The sequence below is a fragment of the Sprattus sprattus genome (genome assembly GCF_963457725.1).
Source record: "Sprattus sprattus genome assembly, chromosome: 17".
NCBI classification, from domain to species: Eukaryota; Metazoa; Chordata; class Actinopteri; order Clupeiformes; family Clupeidae; genus Sprattus; species Sprattus sprattus.
Window position 1 is genome coordinate 21,587,043 of NC_137915.1, and position 24,257 is coordinate 21,611,299.

At 44.4% G+C, this 24,257-nt stretch overlaps 1 protein-coding gene across 5 annotated transcripts in view; it reads right to left on the reverse strand.

The window, feature by feature from the left end:
- Positions 1–24,257, reverse strand: part of phldb1b (pleckstrin homology-like domain, family B, member 1b) — a 48,433-nt gene that overhangs the window by 16,414 nt on the left and 7,762 nt on the right. For 4 of the 5 annotated variants that reach the window (XM_080855351.1, XM_080855349.1, XM_080855352.1 and 1 more), the window contains 5 exons: positions 22,224–23,755; positions 13,065–13,259; positions 10,091–10,234; positions 9,611–9,748; positions 1,280–1,408 (listed from right to left, as the gene is read on the reverse strand). In XM_080855351.1, the coding sequence (XP_080711477.1) occupies positions 1,280–1,408; positions 9,611–9,748; positions 10,091–10,234; positions 13,065–13,259; positions 22,224–23,755 (2,138 nt within the window). The remainder of the gene's footprint in view (positions 1–1,279; positions 1,409–9,610; positions 9,749–10,090; positions 10,235–13,064; positions 13,260–22,223; positions 23,756–24,257) is intronic. The other variant, XM_080855350.1, reaches the window with a different exon arrangement.

The following is a 24,257-nucleotide window of genomic DNA, read 5'->3' on the forward strand; positions in this document are numbered from 1 at the left end:
CAATCTATTTGCATCAGACCATTGTTCAAAACCGTTTTTTAAAAAGTGTGAGCAATAGCCTGTATGAGCAAATCTGACGTGAAAAGATTTTAATTATAGACAGAAGTTTCAAAACTGTAACTTAACACAAACTGGGTCCTGTTTGAGTGCTGTTGAGTTTTAGTCCTGTTTGAGTGCTGTAGTAACAGTGATATCAGGTGGTAGAGAAGTAGTTGGATCTCGACTTCTGTCTTCTGCCATTTTATGCGCATGCTCCATGATGTCTTTACAGTGAGTTCAACCGCTCCGCTCAAGCGTTTCCGTGTGGACGCAAATTTTTCTTGACACGGCTCCGTGTGGATGTGATAAAAAAGCTACCGGAATCCAAAAAAGTTTCCGGATTCAGTCAATCCAGGCTCTGTGTGGACAGGGCTTTAGTGTCACGTTTGTTTCCATAACCCTGAGAAGATTAAGATTTCAAAACACTCCCACAACAACCTCAGGAAGAAGAGAAATAGCAAGACATAACTGTGTGTTTTGTCATTGCCTGAACTTACAGGCACCCATTGTCGGCCTTCATAAAACATTAGGACTGCATAATCATTGAAACGAAAGTGAAAGGGAGCTGCAGCACAGAAAGAGAAGCAGCTGTAACACAGTTAATGTTGTCTATTGTTAGAGGTTGTATTAATTGATTAGTACATTCCTATGAGTTACAGTATGAATGACTGTGAATGACAGACAGGTAGCTGCAACTATCACCTAGAAAGGCCATGCTGTTTTGATGGGGGAAGCATCCATGGGCTCTTTGGAGATCCTACACATCTGCAGGACTTTTGCGAAGCAGATATCATTCTTCAGGAACTTCTTGCCCAAAAACATATCACATTCTTGCTACATTCTCACAGATGCCCCATAGCAAAGCAAGCTGGAATGCCAGCAAAAGAACATGGGGGGGGGGGGGATTGGGGGAGGGGGAGAAATTCCAGCATTCTGTGGCACCAGCCAAAGAATGTAATATTCCATTGGATACACTGTCTCCACTGCCAACAAACGAGGCCAGCACGCCCGCTCGAAGCAGTTGGAAATTATACGCTATGCTAGCTGACAGAGAGAGTGGCATTTACTGTACATAAGGAAATAACCACCAAATTTAAGGAGAGTGGTGCATTTACTTTCTTTCTGACGGAATGTTCTAGGTATGTGTGAGGGCCATGGCGATGAGTGTGTGTGTGTGTCTGTGTTTGAGGCCGCAGAGGTCGTCTGGCATGGGGGCGGCATCAGCAGCGGTGAGACTGACCCTTTTGAGCTGTTCCTGTAACTGCTCCCGCAGCGACTCGGGGCAGTTATGAAGCTGGTTCTTCAACTCATTGTACCCCTCCTGAAGCCTCGCGAGCGCTTCCCGCTCAGCATCAACGTTTGCTCGCTCCTACAATAAAAACAACAACAGCACGCAGAGGGGGAGTAAGGGGAGGCAAAAAAAGAGAGATAAGTGGAGAGAGAGACAGAGAGAAAGATGAAGAGAAAGAGAAGAGGAGAGAGAAAAACACACATGCACACACACTTGGCCTCATGACTGCCATGTGTGGGTCTGCGCCATCAAGACTGCTGAGTAGGAGCAGGAGCCTGAACGCAGAAGCACCGCGGCAACGACAGCACCGCCGCAACGGCACAATACCACGCCTGTTTAGTAGAACAGGAGCGTTCAGTAGAACAGGAGGATTCAGTAGAACAGGAGGGTTGTTCTTTACCAGTAAAACCACAGACTGTATGAGTAAAACAAGCAGCCTGGGGAAATAAATACCATAAGACTGCCTACAGCGAAGGATGAATGGAACAGTCACACATATATATATTATATATTTCCATTCAGTGAATGCATATATCAAGTATTCATTTGAAACTCTACTATTTAAAAACAAGATACTAAATAGAAGGTACATAGTACAATTTTACAATCACCCAAGGAGAGTGTGAATACTGATATTAAATACAATGTTGTTTTTCAATGGACGATTGCTGAGAAGGACCAGAGTGGCAGTAAAGTGAACCAGAGTGGCAGTAAAACACCAGCAATAACAACCACACCAGAGCCTTAACTGAACGCCCACACTGTTTGTTTCACCCCTAGGAAAGCTGATTCTGTGCCATGTACATACAGCCTTCACTGTCATGCTCAATTGAGCAGTCTCCAGAGAGAGGGGAAGCCCAGCTGTGAGAGTTTGAGCCTCACGGGTGGAGAGGAGGGCACAGAGGGGGGGGGGGGTAAGAAGAGACGACAGAGGCGGTGAGAGGATTATACGTTAACGAAAAGATGGTTAGTGGAACCAAGGATGAAGCCAGGAGAACAGAGGACTTCACTGTTAAAACTCAGGGGGGAAATGAGAAAGATAACATTCCTCTCTTAAATCGGTCTCTTAAATTAAGTCGTATTAACTGCGGCCATTTAAATCATCAGAGTCTTTCAACAAACCATTCATGCTTTTAGTCAAAGAAAGGGAGGCATATATCAACTTGATCAAGAAAAGGCAGAGGACACAGTCACTGCTGAGGACATGCTGAGGGCTATTACAATACACTTATATACATACATATATAGGATGTACATATGTACATACGTACATACATACAGTATATGTATGTATGTATATTTCTTTTTTTACAGATATATATATATATATAATATGTGTGTGTGTGTGTGTGTGTGTGTGTGTGTGTGTGTGTGTGTGTGTGTGTTTGTGTGTTTGTGAGTGTGAGTGTATATATATATATATATATATATATATATATATATATATATATATATATATATATAGATATAGATATGTATGTATGTATATTTCTTTTTTTACAGATGTGTTCTGACCATTGTGACCATGCTGTGCTTATGGGAAAGGATGATCTCTGGCAAGAGCTAGTCTTGCATTTCCTGATCATGTTCCTAAACCATAACGTCTTGTAAGTGAATGAGACACCATAGACTCCATTACCCACAATTCCCTTATCAAATTTCAATCCTTATCAACAGTCAGTGACCTCGCAATTGGTCACATCAAAGTCATAAAAAGGGTGACGCATTTTGCCCTTAAAACAGTGATAACCCCCCAAATCTGTCTCTCTGTACGGTGGTCTCACACACGTGAAGATCCTTCAATTAAGAGATACCCTCTCTGCAGAACAAAGGACAACGCACGACGGTCGTATTGAACTTTTGGCCGAAGTTAAGAAAATACTTTGACGCGTCTAGTTGCAACCAAGTTATACCGGTAGTATATTACTGCAGCCCAGCAGTGTTCTTCTGAGTAGGATAAGGCGACCGGCTTCCCTTATTCGTTTCTCCAAGTCGACAGAACTTTACATCCTTCTAAATCAGCGGACCTCCAGCAAGGCCTCCGCGAGTTCAGCCGACGGGCTGCAAAGAAAGGACAGACGGACATCCAGTGAACCTACGTTACGCGTTGTTCCAAGGATTCCGCGAAAACACCGTTGAATGCTTAGCAAGAGCGTTCTTCACGTAAGGCTGACATCTGGGCAGAGATTAGTCTTATATGTGTGTTAATATATGTGTGAAAGTATTGCTGTTTTATTTCATTCATGATTTAAATGCTTACTTTGTAATTCACAGTGCATGGTTTGTAACCGTGCTATATCTTGCGTTTGTTTTACTTTTGCTAACTTGTTAGGAACGTACATGCACCTTTTCTCTCTCTCCCTCCCTAACTCCCTCAATCACCATCTGAACAAACACGTCCACATCGCTAGTTCAGTGCTGCTGAAATATATTGTATTGAGTTGAAGGCCGATTCTATCCTTGAGATAAGAATCCTTTGTCTATAACCTACTCATTTAAAGTTGTGCCCATCCTCCAATTTATATTGGCGTCTCTCACACAGACGTACGCGCACCACTTAGCGCGTAACCGCGCATACCTGCGCACGCATGCACGCAAACACACACACACACACACACGGGCGAGCAGGCTCTCATGCCCCTCCTCGGTAATCCCAACTCCACTTTGTGCCTTGTTTCATTGTTATACTCAGTTGTTTATGTGATTAGTATTAGCCATTAATTACTATCTGTTACCTTTAATAAATTGTTTATTTAGATTTAAACAATTGTCTTGTCTGTTGTTGTTCCAATATTCCACTGAAAGCCATTTTCCGCCAACCAAGTACTCCAATTGCCTTCACTTCTCTGGTTGTTCCATGAAGTGTTATAGACTTTGTAGTGATATTGTAGTACGATAGTATTGTGATACCATACTTAGACTGTAGCATAGTGGTACAGCTAGAGCTTTCCATTATTTTAGTAATTTAATTATAAAATATTAAATACTAAATTTAATGATTATTAAATTTTATGAGACTGATTTAATTAATATAATGTAACAACCACGGTTTTACCTACATAATATGGTGCAGCCCGTGTGAGGATTGGTATTGTTGGCTTCAGTGATATTGTTACAATAACAAATAAGAATCCAACCCCCTGAGTAACTCCAGGACCTTACCAGGTCCATTGAAACTTCTAAGGAATAGATCAAATGTGGTTTTGAATAATTTTAGGTGTTGTGTACTAACTGTTTAATACATACTAATTATCTAACAGTCCCTGTTCCAGCCACACTGTAAGTATAATTAGTGGGAGTCCATACTTGTGATACCAGCAACCCATTGGACACACAAGTACCATTTGTTACCATAGCAACCTGTACAATCAGTTGTAATAGTTGTAACAAGAGAGTAACTAGCATTTTAGAACTGTAAAAACAACACGGTAGTTACCTAGCCGTGAGTGTAAGTCACAGGTTCGAGTACTTGTGCATCTCCTTGTTTTGTTATTAAGCATAACATTGTTGTAGTTTGCGTTGTGACTACTTGCATTAGCTTGCATTAAAAGGGTTAAATTAAGCATCAGTGATCACGTCACTAGCTTGCCAGGCGTAGTTCCGTGCCCCAGTCTAGGCAGACAGGATGTGCCCGACAACCCCACACACGCCAGGAGCTGAGAGTAACCTCCCTCCTGTGGAGTCAGGCCAACTTTTTAAATATGTGGCAGACCTCCTCAAAACCTCCCCTGATGAAAGGGAGGCACTTGAACAGATGAACCTAGATGAGTGTCAGTCCAAGATAGGCGACTTAATCAGGCATGTTCATAATCCCTACTGTAAAGTCTCCACCAGTAAAGGAGTGGTAGGTAAATTGTTCCTGTTTCATCACCAGAGCAGCCGCCTGGAGATAGAGATTCTCCGCAAGGAGAACCAGGAACTGTATTCTAGTTGTGACAGACTAGACGCACGCAACGAGGAACTGAATAAGGAGCTCATTACTGCTGTTGAGTGCCTTAACATTTGCGGTAACATGCTCGGGACTCTCTGGTCCAGAGTAGCCGTTTATGACCAGGCCCAGAAGGAAAGCCCCGAAACAAGCGCCAGGGCCCAAGCAAAGCTTAAAGCATCCCCCAGAGAGACAGAGGCAGAAGCAGAGCCAGTAGCTAGGATAGGAGTAGAGTCAGACGCAGACACATCAGATTGCCTGCATACCTCACTCCTCCCAGACGAACCTGAGCGCCATGCTGTAGCCCCCTCTCACAACCCAGGTGGAGCCAGGTCATGCCCACCAGCACCTGAAAGGCTCATAAAGCCTCAGACTGCTAAGAAGGAGAGAAAGAGGAAAAGGCACGCAGTAGCTAAACCTACTTACCGTGAACCCTCTTCCTCTTCCTCGTCCTCGTCCTTTTCCTCTGATAGCTATGATGAGAGCAGCTCTCCCCTAAGGAACTCTTCATCTGGTAGCTCAGAGAGTGACCGCCCCAGGTCAAGGAAAACACGGAGAGGTAGTTCCCCCGCTGAGACATTGGCCACCACTAGCGCCATCCAAATCAGGCAGAGAAGGACAGAACCCCCACGTGAATATCATGCGCGTTTAAGACACGCGTTCTTCCAAGGCAGTAGCGCCCCAGGCCTGGAAGAGCATAGGGCCTTCAGGTCCCTATTTATACACAACCTCCACCCTTGTGTGCGCACGCATGTTGCACTGATGTGCCAACAGGGTAAAACCAAAATGCGTCAGATTAGGAAAAAAGCACAAAGGACATGGGAAACAGTTGTGCGCCCGGTTGACCAGCCGGATGAGGAGCCTAGAGTGCTCAATGTACAATCCACAGCTGGTGATCCGTTTGACTCGGAAGGCTGTGAAGTGCCGGTGGAGTGGCCAACCCAGAGAGGTGCCACCCAAAACCGCTCTCCACAAAACCACCACCAGGGTGGGTGGAAGAGCTGGCGAGGCAATGGTCAATATCAACGCAGGAAACAGCCCTACCAAGGGAAGGGTAACCGCCAGCAGGGCCGTTACCCTCACAATTTTAACAGAGATCACTTCCCTCAAAGGCCCCATGATCAGTTCAACCATGGACCTCAGCATGGTAATAGGGATATGGAAACAGAGTCAGGACAATCTGAATCAGGGAGTCAGATTTGGTCGGACACTGATTCTCTTAAAGAGGTCCTGATAGTTTAAATAGTGATCCCTCGTCCCCCGCCAAGGGTTTACCTTGTGAGAAGGGGGGAGAAACCCAAAGAAGGCGTAAACACCCACCGAGGACCTGAGCCCCTCTGGTGGTTAGACCTAACACACATAGGGCGTCTTTCTCACAGTTTTTGGATGTTGGCTCCTCTCATTGACTGCCATCACGAGCAGCTCATCTTTCAAAACCCTGTTTATCTAGCAGGAGGCCAACAGGTTAAGAGTGACAGGATCGGTTGCCACTAGGAGCAGCCTAGCCCTCCTGAGATCCATGTCCCTACCATGGCTGATTTTCAACATTCATATGTTGAATCCAATGTGGATGTAATAGACCCACAGAGGTCCCTTTTACGTCAACCACATGAGACACTGCGAAACATAAAGGTCTGCAGTGCCGGCCCACCAGGAAAGATATGGTTATCTATGCTCTCGCTGTCCATCCAGAAGTTCAGTTTCATCAGAAGATGACATAGACTCCTCACCATGTGAGCCATATCCTAGGTCGAAAATGAAATCCAGCGACAGCTGAAAAAGGCTGATGCCCGTACTGGATATTCACAGGAAAGCTCTGCTAGCTTTGTTACCCTTTGAGCCGTCTCCACGCCAAAGGGGGGTGGATAGACACTAACACTCTAACTCCACTCACTAACCTTGCATGCCACGCTAACCCCATAGGCATTGCATACACGCTACACAAACAAATACAACAGCACACGTAAAACTTAACACCACAGTAAATATTCTCAAGAATTTTCAGCGCAGCGGTGTTCAGACCTCCCTCACACCAAAAGCTTCCACTAACTTTCTCAAGGAATAGGCTTGTTAACCCTCAATGCTAACACCCCTTCCTTCCTTTCCATGAATATTTTAAGTCTGTTTTAAGTTTGGAGTGTTTGAGTGTTGTTTGAATGTTTGTTGCTAGAACTAAGGTATAGAAATGCCATCTGCCCAGATGTTCAAAAGCCTTTATGATGCCCAGATGTCAAAAGCCTTTTTACGAACTATTTGTGTCAGCAGGAATAAGAGACATTGATGGACTATGGATTTATGGACTACACAGCTTTCTGTTGCTCTCATGGACTACGAAGCAATCCCAGCCCTGAGACCAAAAGGGGGGATGTAAGTGAATGAGACACCATAGACTCCATTACCCACAATTCCCTTATCAAATTTCAATCCTTATCAACAGTCAGTGACCTCGCAATTGGTCACATCAAAGTCATAAAAAGGGTGACGCATTTTGCCCTTAAAACAGTGATAACCCCCCAAATCTGTCTCTCTGTACGGTGGTCTCACACACGTGAAGATCCTTCAATTAAGAGATACCCTCTCTGCAGAACAAAGGACAACGCACGACGGTCGTATTGAACTTTTGGCCGAAGTTAAGAAAATACTTTGACGCGTCTAGTTGCAACCAAGTTATACCGGTAGTATATTACTGCAGCCCAGCAGTGTTCTTCTGAGTAGGATAAGGCGACCGGCTTCCCTTATTCGTTTCTCCAAGTCGACAGAACTTTACATCCTTCTAAATCAGCGGACCTCCAGCAAGGCCTCCGCGAGTTCAGCCGACGGGCTGCAAAGAAAGGACAGACGGACATCCAGTGAACCTACGTTACGCGTTGTTCCAAGGATTCCGCGAAAACACCGTTGAATGCTTAGCAAGAGCGTTCTTCACGTAAGGCTGACATCTGGGCAGAGATTAGTCTTATATGTGTGTTAATATATGTGTGAAAGTATTGCTGTTTTATTTCATTCATGATTTAAATGCTTACTTTGTAATTCACAGTGCATGGTTTGTAACCGTGCTATATCTTGCGTTTGTTTTACTTTTGCTAACTTGTTAGGAACGTACATGCACCTTTTCTCTCTCTCCCTCCCTAACTCCCTCAATCACCATCTGAACAAACACGTCCACATCGCTAGTTCAGTGCTGCTGAAATATATTGTATTGAGTTGAAGGCCGATTCTATCCTTGAGATAAGAATCCTTTGTCTATAACCTACTCATTTAAAGTTGTGCCCATCCTCCAATTTATATTGGCGTCTCTCACACAGACGTACGCGCACCACTTAGCGCGTAACCGCGCATACCTGCGCACGCATGCACGCAAACACACACACACACACACACGGGCGAGCAGGCTCTCATGCCCCTCCTCGGTAATCCCAACTCCACTTTGTGCCTTGTTTCATTGTTATACTCAGTTGTTTATGTGATTAGTATTAGCCATTAATTACTATCTGTTACCTTTAATAAATTGTTTATTTAGATTTAAACAATTGTCTTGTCTGTTGTTGTTCCAATATTCCACTGAAAGCCATTTTCCGCCAACCAAGTACTCCAATTGCCTTCACTTCTCTGGTTGTTCCATGAAGTGTTATAGACTTTGTAGTGATATTGTAGTACGATAGTATTGTGATACCATACTTAGACTGTAGCATAGTGGTACAGCTAGAGCTTTCCATTATTTTAGTAATTTAATTATAAAATATTAAATACTAAATTTAATGATTATTAAATTTTATGAGACTGATTTAATTAATATAATGTAACAACCACGGTTTTACCTACAGTCTGCAACTTCATTTCTGAGGCTTTTTCTGCCTTCAGCAAAGTTTGGCTCTAGCAGTTCTCTTTGAGGAAACAGTCCTTCTCACACTGAAAGTGCATTTCATCATTTTCACACAGATGTGTGTATTTGAATAATTATAAATAGGATCGCTTAAAGGTTAAGAGACATCTGTGTTTATGAGGTGTGGGCCTGACCTCTGAAAAATAAATCTCATTTTGCCTGCATGAGGGCAAAACAAATTTCAAGCATGACATGCAATGCCCCCCTCAGGAGTGTACAAACTGCACCAGACAGAAGCTCAAAAGAATATCTGTAGGGATGTGTATGCATGTGTATGAGGGGGAGAAAAAGAGAGAGAGAGACAGACAGAGTGAGAAAAAAAAGAAAGAATGTGAATGTGTGTGTGTGTGTGTGTGTGTGTGTGTGTGTGTGTGTGTGTGTGTGTGTGTGTGTGTGTGTGTAAGAGAGAAAGATAAATAAAGAGAGAGAGAGAGAGAGTGTGTGTGTGTGTGTGTTTGTGTGCGCGTCCTACCTTGTCCTTCTCCCTTTGGATGGCACTCTCCAGCTGAGTGAGTTTGTGTTGCAACTGACTGATGATGTCATCCTCTGCCTGGATCTGTTCCAGTTCAGCATCTCTTTCTCCCTGTAGCAAGGCTCTCTCCATCTCAGCCTGCAGACACACACACAGACACACACACACACACACACACACACACACAGTCGCACACACACACACACACACACATGCACACATTACATACCTGCAAAAACAACTCAACACAGGAGATAAAGTAAAGGCATAGTCTGGCTACACATTTGTCTAAATACCCCCACCCACATACTCAGACATGTGTACCATACATGCGCATGGCTATACACAAATCACACTAACTACATATGTGCATGTCTATACACACACACACACACACACACACACACACACACACACACACACACACACACACACACACACACACACACAGCCTGGCAGCTGCAACTATCTAGCAAGTACCTCCTGCTTAGACTCCTGTAGCTGCTGCTCCAGTTCTGTGAGGCGGGTCTTGAGCTCGTCAACCCGCTTGAGCGCTCGCACGCGCTCCTCTTCCAGGTAACCCAGCTCCAGACTGCCCTCCACACCCAGACCAGCGGACCCGTTCTGGTAAGGAGGAGAGGGGACAGAGAGACTGACATGAAGCTAAGCAGGCAGCTTTAGAGCCACTGCACAGTCTCAGGAGAAGAATAATGCTAGGACCAAGCAAATTCTTGAGAGAAAGAAATCTGCATAAGATACTACGGTAAGTACTTTTAGTTCTTGTAACAAATATCACCTTTAGTCCTTTAAAGTTCAATGCATTCATGATTATGCAATATTTTTTTGGTTCCACAACCACAAAATGATGTGACAGAGGGCAGTGGTACAGTCAGCTCTTCAAACCAAAGGACATTTATGGGCAGAATTACAGACTTGCTGGGGTATGTGACCAAGAAACGTGTTAATAAAAAGACCACAATCCTTAAGCTTTTGCCAGGAGAAGGATAACGGGCATGAAAAAAGTCACTTGTTTTTCTTTTCAAACTGAAGGGGCTGATCTCATTATGCTAGTCAGATAGCATCTGCACTGTTATCTAGCTGGAAAGGCAAAATACCACATCCAGGACTCAAAACGGCCCTCTGGGTATACATTTTAGAGTTTTAAACTATACTTAAGTGAGTCTAAAACATCTTAGGGCCTGATTTACTAACAGGATTGCGCCCATTTCTGGCGTAAAATAGCGGTCGTAAACATAAAACGGTATTTACTAAGGGGGTGCATTTGAGTCGCATATTAACGCTTTGAGGGTGTGTACCTGCCAACAGGTGGGATGGCACGGAAACGTGGGTGGTAACGTAGGCGTGAAGCGCACTTTAATGGGAGGAGTGCGCCTAATGATGTATTGCGTGGTATTTACCAAACTGCCTGGCGAGTGCACGTCTCTGATTTGCGAGCTAATTCTCCGCCTCATAAAAGCACGTCTTAACCAGGAAGCGCATTTCCATTGAGTCTGAAAACGTTGATATGACAGCAGTTATAAGAGCAAGGCGAAGAAAGAAGACAGAGACAGCGCACAGAAATATTTTTTTCAACTCGTATAACACATTTTCAGTTAAGCGAACCACAAATGATTAGACGGTACAGCACGCAATACTTCAATTACTGAACCAGATCAGAGACGACATCAAACCCTCCAACCGGAGATCACATTCCATTCAATCAGTTGGTAAACTCCGGACAACATTGCAAATATTGGCATCGGATAATTTCAAACAGTTATAGCAACAGCAGTTGGTATATCTCAGGCTTCACTCAGCCAAATATTCACCCAGGTACTCGACGCATTGCTACGGCGCACTGGTCAATATACAAAATTAAACTTTCCGAACGTAATTGGAGCCATTCATCGCACCCACATGCAAACAGTCCCACCTTCAATCCACGCACGTTTAACGAAACAGAAAGCACGCATATTCAATGAATGTCCAGGTCATATGTGATGCCAACATGACCATTACTTACGTGGTAGTGGTCTGTCCATGACAGTTTTATCTTCCGGAATAGTGCCATCTATCCATGATTGAGCAACGGTGATTTTGGAGAGGCCTGGCTACTTGGTAAATGTATTTGTTTCAGTGGGGATATATTGTAGTGAACCCATGTCCCTTGTAGAACGTATTAATCTCGCCATGTACACATCTACATTGTTATAATAGACAGTTTATGCATTAATGCCACCAATAGCATATTATTTATAATCGTGTTCTTTTAAACATCTCGCTGTAGGTGATGGCGGGCAAAACAACAATATAACCCATTGAATCAGGTTCAGTGATTGAGCGAACGTGAACCAATATATCTATATCCTCTTCGCTGAACCTCTTCCTCGAATCTCCATGGTGGCAGTAACTTGCAGGCAATTTCTCCAGTCTTTTAACGGTGCGCTAAATAATGATTGCCCAGCGCGGATCTGTCTTGATAAATATCACGGAAAATGCGGGGAAACACCGTGCGTTAATGTGCGCCTGGCAAAGGCACAGAACAAGCTGCGGTCGCAAATCAATGTTAGTAAATCAGGCCCTTTAAAGGGCGGAGTAAGCACACAGTGCTCAGCGCGGATGTTGTTTGATAAATACCACGGAAAATGCGCAAAAACACTGTGCGTTAATGTGCGACCGCAGATTAAGCAGCGGTCGCATGTTAGTAAATCAGGCCCTTAGTGTTTTAAACTATACTTAACTAAGTCTGACAAATCTGAGACAAGGAAAAGGTCACAAGCACCCTGGTTCCTACAGTCATGCTAATACTACAATTCAACTTCATTAATGGTGGAAAGTAAACTACTAATGGATTATTGGGCTTGGGGATTGGGGATTGTACAACTCTATCCATTCGGTTATTAATTCCTTATTAAGTTAAGTTAAGTTAGACATTGTTAGGACCTAATTCACTGAACCAGTGTTTTGGGTGGGAAATGGGAAATCTAGAATTACTCCCTGATTTCCAGTGATAAACACTATGACTTTAGGGGTCCTCTCAGTGTGACTTAATGTGTCTTATGTTATATATTTCTTTTTTTAATTTTCCATTAAGCCAAAGAGCAGCCAAGATTAGTTTTGACAGTGGATCCCAGTATTATTTCTCCATTTATAAAGCCACTGATTAAAGACTGGTAAAAAAAGACTGTCTGCTTAATGTTCAAACAAGGCAATAATGCTGAAAGTGAAGGAGCTGGATGTATCTCTAATATTGTTGTTGTCGTTGTTGTTGTTGTTGTTATTGTTACTATCGCAATAATTATTATTTGTACTATATATTGACATTTAATAATGTTAAACACTGTTGTTAAACTGCATTGTTTTTATCAGTCAATCCGGACAAAAGCAAAAATATAAAATAAACATAAATTTAGCCAAATGCCTAAACTATAAATATATCTGTGGAGCTTCTCACCTCCTGATGTGTCATATCTGCCCTACTGCAGTCCTCCCTGTGGTTCTCCTCCATGCTCCCCCTCTGCCTGCGAATGGTGCGGGGTGACCCCACCCGAAGAGCGTCCATGGAGGGGCCCAACTCGCCAAGCCCCACCATGTCAGGCTTGTTGTACTCGGCACAGAGGTTCAGGATGGTCTCCAGCCTCTGACGCTCCTGGGGAACATCACATAAGAAAGATGAGCAGGAGCTGAAATCATATCCCCTTAGGGCCTAATTTCAGTGGCCTCACTGTCCTTTAACATTTGCAGACACCAGCAGCAGACAGCATTTTTTACTATTCCAGTGCACTAATACCCATCAATATGATCAATCACTATTACATTAATTTATCAATAACTTATACCAAGGAACTTAAACAACAGGGTGAGTACACTATTTTAGAATTGACATGCAAACACACAGACACACACACACACACACACACTCTCTTTCTTTATTTCCAACCCCGTGACCTCAGTCTTGCCAGCATCTTGCTAGCACCTTGCTGTAGTTCTATCATTCTAACTTTTAGCCAATGGCTACTTGACGATACTCAAGGATGCTTGAGAAAAAGATGCTGAGGGGAACATTTACCATCTTCGCCTGTGTTTCACATCTCTCATGTTTAGTCCATTTTGTATGCCTCTTTGTCTTGCTGCCAAGACCAGCATTTCAGGGGGGGACACCACTTACTGTCCATCATAAACTCACAGCCGAGAGAAAAGGAGTCTCCATTTTTCAGACACTAAATGACAAGCTGATAGCACTCCTGTGCCTGTTAAACAAACAGCCGTGACGTCTGGGCTGCTTTATCTGTTCATGTGGGCAGTTGATCTGTTTTGCTGAAGCCTGTAACAATGCCGACGGCTGCCGAGTGCAAAGCCAGGCCTGACAGAGCTGTTGGTCAGAATCTCCCCACTTGCCTTCTGACACCATAAAAACCAAGTGTTCCTGGCAGTGAAGAGCCATGCCTCAGTTGAACCACCGCTTTACCCTAGCCTGCAATCTGAAATCATTATGTTCTTTTCCTTGGCTCCAGAATGTTCCACCACCGTGGAGCACAGTATGTGCATGTGATGGGTCTTCTACGCTGCAAAATCAACTTAATCGTTATACCACGATTCCCCAGTCGAACATACTCCAAGTATGTTTACAGTACAGTTCCTTGAGTGATCAAGGCACAAATAAAGGGACATTTTACTAATTTGCCACTGAAAGAATAATTTGTTTTATGAAAGTAAACTGGCGACAAAACAACTTGCGCTGACAACACATATTTTAAAGTGATTAACATCAATTAGCTTCTAGGGCTGAGAAAGCTGGTAGAGTGGTGTTGACAAATTGGGGTTCAGATAATTTCCTGGGACTGTTCTTTTCAACTCATGAATAAATCTTGTAAATAGAGTTTGTCATAACAACTACAGATGCCCATTTAGTGATAAATTACCATGACAGCTAAATTAATGATGGCAGGAGGGAACACCAGCAGCACACCTCAGTACACTGAGAGCAAAGCTCTGTGATGTCGCTGACAACCTAGCATGTGGCTAATGACCAATCCCAGCAGGTAGGCCTCATAAATATTTTTCACTCTGACACTGCAGGTTCTGACATGGCTGCCTGGCACCACAAAATAACACGGATAACACACTTCCGAACACCCAAAAAGACAAAAACACGTCTTTCATTCCGAGAGAAGAGTCAGGTTTCTATAATTGGCAGGTGACTTCATGCGCGGTGTCTGTATAAAAGGTGTAATTAGTGTGTAAAGTCGGTACTTGAAGTGAAAAGTAACGTCTCTGGCTTCCCACTTGTTTTGATGCTGTCTCAAAAATAGCTCCATTCAGAGTGGCCTACACAGGTTGCCAGGGACAGTGTGTGCTTCAATGTGGAGCGATTTGGGCTCAGATTTGCAAACTGTTTTGACAAAGAGCGCTGTATGGTACCCCAGGACAGGGTCTGGCTCGTAAAATGGCATCCATTTGTTCTCTCAGGATAGGAAAGTAAGGGGCCTACATTGAAGCCTTTCAAAAAACAGATCTGGAGGAAGGACCTTATCAATCCCTAATGGTACATACCTGCCCACACCAGACACAACTTTACTGCTGTCTTATGTTGTCTCTCAAATATATGTATTAAATATATATACCTTGCAATATAAACATATGTTGCCTATATAAATGTATTGCATTGTTTGTTTTTTCTTGACTGTATCTTAACCTGTACATTGGCTTAGCAGCACTCATTGGACACTTGGTCGAAGGCACTTAATAGCTCCATAGCATATTGTGCTATCAATAGTGTCTTTCAAATGAATAGATGTACATGTAGTGGCCCATACTGAAAAGCAACCCCAGACAGAGCAAAAGAAAAAATAAATAAAAGAAAGTACTACTGGATTGAGGAGAAAGGTCATCCTAGGAGAGAAAGAGAGAGCTGCCCTCTGTCGAAAGCAGTCAGGAGACAGATGAACAAACATAAGCTCCCCAAACACACACACACACACACACACACACACACACACACACACACACACACACACACACACACACAAACACACACACACACACACACACACAGTCACACACACACACACACACACCAACTCTCACACTACCAGGTCCCATCCATACCCCTCCACAACTACCTGCCAATTGAGGGTGTTCAATGAGTAGTGACACTCACAGCGTCAAGCTCATTCTCTCACTTCCATTTTAATAGCTTACTTAGCACTTCGTCAACCATTACTGCAACTGTGTGGAAGTCCCAACCTCTAGTTCACAACACTGGTATGGTGGTTTAGCATAGCTTTGGACAAAAGTGTCTGCCAAATACTATAACCATAACCATAGGTTAGGTTAACAAAAGTTTTAGTTTTTTTCAGATAAAATAAAATATTAGTTTTTTTGTCATGGTCCCAGTGCAGTGTTGTTCTATGGCATTGCCATTTATTTAAAAAGGCCAAGTAACACACACACCCCGACCCACCCACCTCCAAACACTGCATCCCCACCCCCAACCACCATCTTCATACCCCCACACCCAGCAAATGCATTCCCCTTCAGCTAGCTAGCACTGTGGCTCTAGTTTAAGGACTGGAGACTTCATTCAGCTAGTGAGCAAACAGAGGCCTTGTACAAGATCAGCCGTGGCCCAAAAGGCAAACACTGCCTGCAGGTCATGAAGTCAGCGAGTGTAAGAGCAAGTCATGCTGGTGACTCTGGTGGTGTCAGACCGCCTAGTGGTTGTGGTGGACGTGGAGGTGGAGGAGAGGAGCTAGCATGACGGAGGATAAGAGGAAGAGTGATTGGCTGCCACAGAGACATTCCTGTGCGCTAATTTTCACTGGCCTATTGTTTCCAGGCATTCCTTTCCCCTTGCACGCTCCACACCTCCCCCTCACACACACACACACACACACACTCTCTCACACACACACAAAAACACACACACACACAACTCCCCTCGTCATTCCCTTGCTATGGGAATCTGTCTCTTTTCTCGCCCTGTTCAAAGTGACATTTTCTCTCTTCTACTGTTGCCTCTCTTTCTGCCTCACCTCTGTGATGAAGCCGGTTTCATCTCCTTCCCTTTAACTGCTTGCTTCCTCCTTGCACGGTTTCCACCCATTTTCATTGACAATATTCTGTTGCATATTTTACTCCACATGATGGGCCTACATCTTAAATGAACATTAAACAACCTTTTCCACTCCTTTTCCAACAGGCTTGTTAAGCTTAGTCAAATTGGAAACTGCATCATGCTACAGAAATTGGCACAATGAAACATTATTCATGTAAGACTACAATAACATAAATTATTTTAATACATCTACATGCAACAAATTACATGATTTTTCCAAGACTTTTAAGGAATTTTCAAGGAATGTTCTGACTTTTCCATGCCTGAAAAATTGAATTTTAAAATTACATGACTTTTTCAAGATTTCCATGACTTTGGGAACCCTGTTGTTGACGTTAACACATGACAGTTAGTGTTTCCTTGCCTGATTATGCACTGCATCCTGTGGTCCCTTCTTTTTTATTAATTATTTTCGCAATCTTTACTTCAGCTTAAAAACCTACTGAAAGCAATGTTATGAGGTTGTTTCATAATATTAATCACACAAAGGTCTCTTCAAGAAGAGCCTGAGGAAAGAGTCCAATCTCCTCACAACAGACCACCATTCATTTTTCTCAGTGTTTCACTTCAAAGCCAGAGTTTTTTCATAGTTTCATCACGATCATTTCCATATCACAAGGCCCCTTGCACAACATAAAGTGGAAAACAGGATCCCATAATAAAGGATTCTAGGTTCAGAAGTTAGCCTGGAGCCTCGATCACTACTTAGAGGCACTGCAGTATTGCCATAGGCTTCCCGTTCAAACTACAGCATTGCTATTATAGCTTAAAAAGCGGTGTATTGAACAGTGTCATACTACTTGGATTTCATCACGTTTAAAAGGCCAGGGCAATCAGCCAAGAGAATAGTTGCAATTAGAGATGTGCTTATGTTTTAAATACCCAATGCCACGTCACTAGGAACACTAGAAATCCCAGCACATCTGTGCCAAATGGGAAGCCGGAACAGCTGTGGCAGTGGGTGGGATGAGCAGGTCATTACTGTTAGGCCCACTTCGCTTTTGCTGTACAAGCCCAAAACACATTCATGCCACCTTTTACATCCATTTAGTGACACGAACACATAAGCACACCCTCACCTGACAGAGTAACCTAGACTGTACATGCAACTGAGCTGATTTAGAAGACACATTTATTCTGGGTAAGCATCAAGTCTATCTAGCATTCAGATGCTGCAAACATCTCAAAATGATCACAATAAGATACGCCTCATTGCAAAGCCCTAGAGACATTCAGGAGTTCGGCTACATTATCAGGTCTAAGCTCTCCATAGCCAGCTTAGACAATTGAAGCACATTGTGTTGTCTGTCTGGTTTCATTCAGCCAGCACAGTACTGATTCAGCCCTGTTACTGAGCAACTGTTTAGGACTAATTCCCAGGTCAGTGTAGTTCACCTACCCCTACAGAGGCAGACATGCTCTGGCACGGTTTTCTTGGTCACTCGAATGGAGACATCACTATAGATGTCTAGATTTAGGCTGAAACAGAGGGCTTCAGTTGGGTATGATTAAAACATTTGGGTCCCATTAAAACTCATTTGGGTACAAATTGATCACATATAATGGCAACACATCAAAAAAGTCATAGCTGTTGGCAAAAATAGAAAACTGACGCATTGCAATCAAATACTTATACATATGATAGGGCTCTTATAATTAGGGAGGAGATTAGACACACTGGATGAATAATGGTTGGGTCACAGACCGTCTTAATCATTCAATTCAGCTGAAATAAATTCAATTCAATTCACTTCAATTCATCTGGTGCCATTAATTGGCCATTACTTCAAAGCGCTTAATAGAAACCAGGGCCATAACGACTCTTGTCATTAGGTCCTCTGCATGGCGTGGCTGTGAGCTGATTAGTTAAATCAGATAGTGCTGGGCAGGGTAAGAACAGATATCTGAGGACATGCAAACGCAGGGGATCTGTCTGAGTGATTTCTGGGCCTGACCGCAGCAGTCTACAAGAGGAAAGGTTGGTTTCTGATGAGCACAGCTTACCACAACCAGGATAGAAAAAAACTGCAAGTAAACAATGAGGGCGTGCTGAGAAGTAGTCTAAGACCAGTGTTAGTGTGCGTGTGTGTGGTTGTGTGTGTGTGTGTGTGTGTGTGTGTGGCAGGGGTGGGTGGTGTTTTTGTGGTCAGTCAAAGTGCACATGAGTATTCATGAACCATTTGATGACAAAGAACTGCTACCACGCTTACCAAGTTAAGAATGGCTACAGTCATCACAACAAATCAGTACAAGAATTCAAGAGTGTAGCACCAAGTGCAGTTACTGTGTGAGACTTGCAAACAGAGTTAACTGCAACTGGACTGTAATACAGACAATACATTTGGATTATCCCCTAAAATAAGCAACATCCATAAAGGTGAGAAAGGGACTCAAACATCTTCTCCAATCTAAAACATATCCTAGTATTCAGTCAGACCTACAGAGGCCTCATGAAGCATGAGCTTATTGTAACACCAACTGCTAGATCACTGATCGTCCCTTAAAGTTTGGTCAGAGAGAGGGATTTGTCACTGACCCAGATAATCAGCTGAAGAAAAAAAGTCTCTTTATCACTCTCTCGCTGTCCACTGGTCTCCCTCTCAATTCCTCTTTCTCTGGTTATAACCTGACCACTAACATAGATAAGATACAGAGTCACCGAATAGCCACAAATTTTCAGCCTTTATCTATTATCAGCATCAGCACTGAGAGGAGACTGAGGGGAGGGCACAGCTGAAATCAAATTAGTCCTCGTCTGTATGGGAAGTAAGCACTATGGACAGAGAAAAGAGGAGAGGAGGCAAAGAGGCACATGTGAAAGCCGTCCTCCATATAGAGTAGAATGCAAAGGTTTGGGCACCCCTGGCTAAAATTTCTGTTACTGTGATCAGTTAAGTGAGTAGAAGATCAACTGATCTCCCAAAAGTATAAAGCTTGTCCAAAGAATCAGCAGCCATGGTCTCCTCTAAACAGCTACCTAGCTCTCTGAAAATTTAAATAATTGGTGGCCACGAAGCAGGAGAAGGCTATAAGAAGATGGCAAAGCATTTTAGGCAGCCATTTCCTCAGTTTGTAATAATGAAAAATGGCAGTTAACAAGAACGGTGGAGGTCAAGTTGCGGTCTGGAAGACCAAGAAAACGTTCAGAGACCTCCTTGTACAATTACTAGACAGGCAAATCAAAACCATTGTTTGACTGCAAAAGACCCTCAGGAAGATTCAGCCGGCTGGATGGTGGTGCACTGTTCTAATACAAATTACTTTCATAGAAGAGTCATCAGAAGAAAACCTTTCCTGCTTCCTCACCACAAAATCCGGCACCAGAAGTTTGCAAGAAACATCTAAACATGCCTTATGCATTTTCATGAAAAGAACACCTCTCCAACTGTTAAACACAGGGGTGGGTTGATCAGGCTTTGGCCTAGTGCTGCAGCCAGTGGCATTGGGAACATTTCACTGGTAGAGGGGAGAATGGATTCAATTATATACTGTACCAGCAAATTCTGGAAGCAAACATCACACCGTCTGTAAAAAAAAAAAGCTGAAGATGAAAAGGGGATAGCTTCTACAGCAAGACAATGATCCTCAACACACCTCAAAAGCCCTCGCAGTTCCCCGACCTAAACATAATCAAAAATCTGTGGATAGACCTCAAAAGAGCAGTGCATGCAAGACTCTCAAGAAACCAAAAACTCTCACAGTACTAGAAGCCTTTTGCGAGGAATTGGCAAAAATCCCCCGAACAAGAATTGAACGACAAAGCATTTACAAGCTTTGAAACTTTCCAAAAGGGTGTCACTAAGTTCTGACCATGCCGGGTGCCCAATTGTCAATCAGGTCATCTTTAACTCGCTTGACCAGCAGTGCCCAAAAGTTTGTCTGTCAATGTATACCACTTTGGGACAACGAGCCTTAAAGAGTTAATAACATGAAGTGACTAAACGTTGCAAATGACCTCACCTCTTCTAAAAGTTGCATGATTGGCTTGAGTTCAGCTTTTAGTTGCCTTCATATCGACTGCAGGAGCGCCGTGAGTGCATGCGGAGCATGCTGCTCCTCTAATGTAATGGAAACATGACTTCACTCCCCTGAGCCCCAAGCAGAGTTGAGGTCAGCTCCGGGAAAGACTGGCTTTCATTCGGCACACAGCGAACAGCACTCTGGTGCCAGAGAACATCCATCAGAGGAGTTTGACTAAGAGATATGCACTATGAGTGTGTGTATGTCTAAGAGTGAGTGTGTGTATGTGTGCATGTGTACATGCATGTGTGTGTGTGTGTGTGTGTGTGTGTGTGTGTGTGTGTGTGTGTGTGTGTGTGTGTGTGTGTCCGCTGTGTGTGTGTGTGTCCGCTGTATATGTGTGTGTGTGTATGTGCCTTGTGCCAGGCAGAAGCAGCGTTAGAATATACAAAGTACATCAAATCCAGCACACTGATAAGTAGGATGAGTTACAGCAGAGCATGTACTGTATGTCGGAGCTGTAGAAATGCCTTCATTCCAGCTGGCCACAGACTTTGGTTTAGTAGCTTAAAATAAACACCCACTACTAGTATCCATGCTCCTCATGATGTCTGTGTGTTTTTTTAAGAAACACCATTTAAAGCTTAGAGTCTACATTGCACTACTTAAATATGTCATTTACTGAAAGGAATGCTGAGAATGTCCAGGAGAAGTCACTGTCACACTGTAATTGACACAAATGAAATTACTAATTTAAATAATTGAGAAACCCCAAAAATGTCCCTTTTAAGACACTGTCCTATGCTCTAAATAGGTCCAAGCCAAAATAGAGTTGAATAAGTGGAGACCCTCAATTTCAAGTGCTAATTTTAAGGTACACATTTAGCAACAACACTTGGTGCTACAAAAACAGCAGTTAAACCCAAGTTTAAGTTTTAAATCTGTTCAGTGAAAGGTAATACGTTACAGCCTACTTCCCTTTCTGTTCATTGAGAAGCTATTTGTGAAACAGTTCAGGCACTAGGCATGGCCCAACTCCAGTGAAAGTAATGTTTACATTAGGCAAGTCACAGCCTTGCACTCTGTCCACAAAAGGAGGCCCTTCACCTAGGTGCCCCAGGATCTGCCAGCATATTCAACTACAAAAGAGTCTTTTAGGCATGCTTTGCTGCGATACTCCCACCCTCTTCAGCAGAAAAAGGAGCTTCACACAATGAAATCACCATTCAGCGCCTTAAGCAACAAAACAGCAGCAACTTGGGGGGAGACTTTTACAGCAGTTCATTGCCCTATGACCTGATCCTTACCTAAGCAGGAAAGCAGGAAAACCTGGTGCTAATAAGGCCAGGGTTAAGGGGTCACCTCACAATAAAAACTGGAGCAAACCAAATGTACCTTCACTCAAATCACACCAAGTTACATAGGATGCACATGTCTTCAATGTGACGAAATATAAGTAATTCTACTGTAAAATGGCTTAGTGTGCATTGTAGTTAGTTGAAGGGTAAAGGAACACATGCTTGTGGCTGAACTCACCAGTTTCTCCATCTCCTGCTCCCGGAGACGTTCTGTATGTTGCCGCCGGTGGTACTCGAGCAACTCGTCCTCATTGTCGCTGATCTCCGTGATGCTGTTCTTGCGTTGCCTCATACCCGGGTGCATCAACCGGGGGTCGTGTAGCTCGCCCGACATTTTCCGTTGGCTCCTGGGGCTGGCCAGAGGTGAGGAGCCTGGCAGTGAGCCTAGGCTGAAGGCTGGTGACAGGGGGTTGGGAAAGCTGGCTTTCCTGCCCCGGCTGCCCTCGCCTCCGATCAGACCCGAAGTGGGAGAGGGGCTCCGTGCCCGGACCAGCCGTGGGCTGAACTGCTCCTCAGGAGAGAAGGCCGCTGCCTTGCGCCCCAGTCGGGGACTTTCGGGGACAAGCTTGCCCAAGGGGCCCTCTGGGGTCCTCAGAGTCGAGAGGCTGGGTACCCCTCGGCGGGAGAGAGAGGGGGACAAAGGTGGGAGGTCTCGCATGCTATTGAGGCTACTGATGCTCCCGCTGTCCATCTCCAGGTTTCTGCGGGCCAGCCGAGGGCTCTTTGGGGGCTGCAGAGTGGCCGAATGCCCTTGCTGATGCTGGATCTGAGCGCTGCCTCCCTGGATGATGTGGATAATCGGGTCCAGGGGAGGCTGGAAGGAGCGTGAGGAAGGGAGCGGGAGGGAGGACATGGAGGTGGGGGAGTGGTCCACCTGGGGCTGCTCACGGAACAGACAAGCTGGGCGCTCCTGAGCCCGTTTTATGCGAGGGCTGGAGGGGGAGGAGGAGAGGGACCCAGTGGAGAGTTTGGGAGAGGATCTGTGACTGCTGGGCGACCCTATCTGCCTGATGGACTGGGGGTCACTGGGAGGGGAGATGGAAACGGTTGGAAACATGTGGACATGTCTCTGGATTTCTGGATCTCTCCCCCCGGCTGTTGCTGAGCTGTCCTGATTTACGTTGCGGCGGGCAGGTTTAGGGCTGGGGGGTGTCTCCAGCAAGGCCTTCCTCTGGAAGCGGGGGCTCTCCAGAAGCTTCTGCACCCCAGTGGTGGAGCAGCTGAAGACGGACAGGGCAGTGAAAGGCTGAGGTACGGGGGGCTGGCTTGTGAAGTTGTAACTGGAGGACCTGAGAGGCACCGGGGGAAGAGAAGAACCCTGGTCCTGACTACCACCTCCACCACCGCCATGCAAGGGGCTGTTGAAACTGCCGCTGCTGGCCGGTGAGGGGGAAGAGAGCGGGGAGAATGGGGGTGAGGTATTGTCATAGCTGGAGCCCACAGACATGGCTCCAGGGCTGGTGGGGGGAGAGAGGTAACATCCTCCTCCGTTCACCACCGGGGACAGCTGAGTCTGGGAGGCCGGATGGCCGTAAGGCTCTTTGGGCTGAGCAGAGGAGGAAGGCTGGGGGTCTTCCATGGCTAAGGAGTCCATAATGTCCTGCAGGTCTCTTTCGATTGAGCTGACAATGGCACTGTGCTCGGGATGCACTTTCGTTCGCAAGTCCGGCTGACCTGGCGGATGGTTCCCATTGACTAGGCCCCTGGGGTCTGCAGGGAAGATAATCAATGATCAGACAGTCAAGACCCCCAAACTATTAAATGATGAAAAACTAAAATGAAATACCAACGCCATTTACCTTACACTGGCTGTGAATTAAATATGAACGCTCTGAAAAGCACTTAGAGAATGAGGAATCATCAAGATTGGCAGACCTACTGCTCTCTCTTAAAGAGCCTGATTATATTTATGATTTCACCCAAGCTTTCACTGCAGTTACCTCCATCAGCTACTACACACTTACATAAGTGCCCACCAGGGTATGTGCATTATGATTAAAAGAACCATAGTGTTTTCAAGTGCAGAAATATGATGGGTTAACCTGTGAACATTCGGGGCTGTGCACTGTGACGAAAACAAGAAAAATAAGATGAGGGGGGGGACTCCCATACGTAGTCTATTCATTTGCCTGTATTGGAGGTATGGAAAACCAAGCCAATTGAGTTACAGACGCTGAATAATTGATGAAATGCATGGGTCAGAATATTGTGA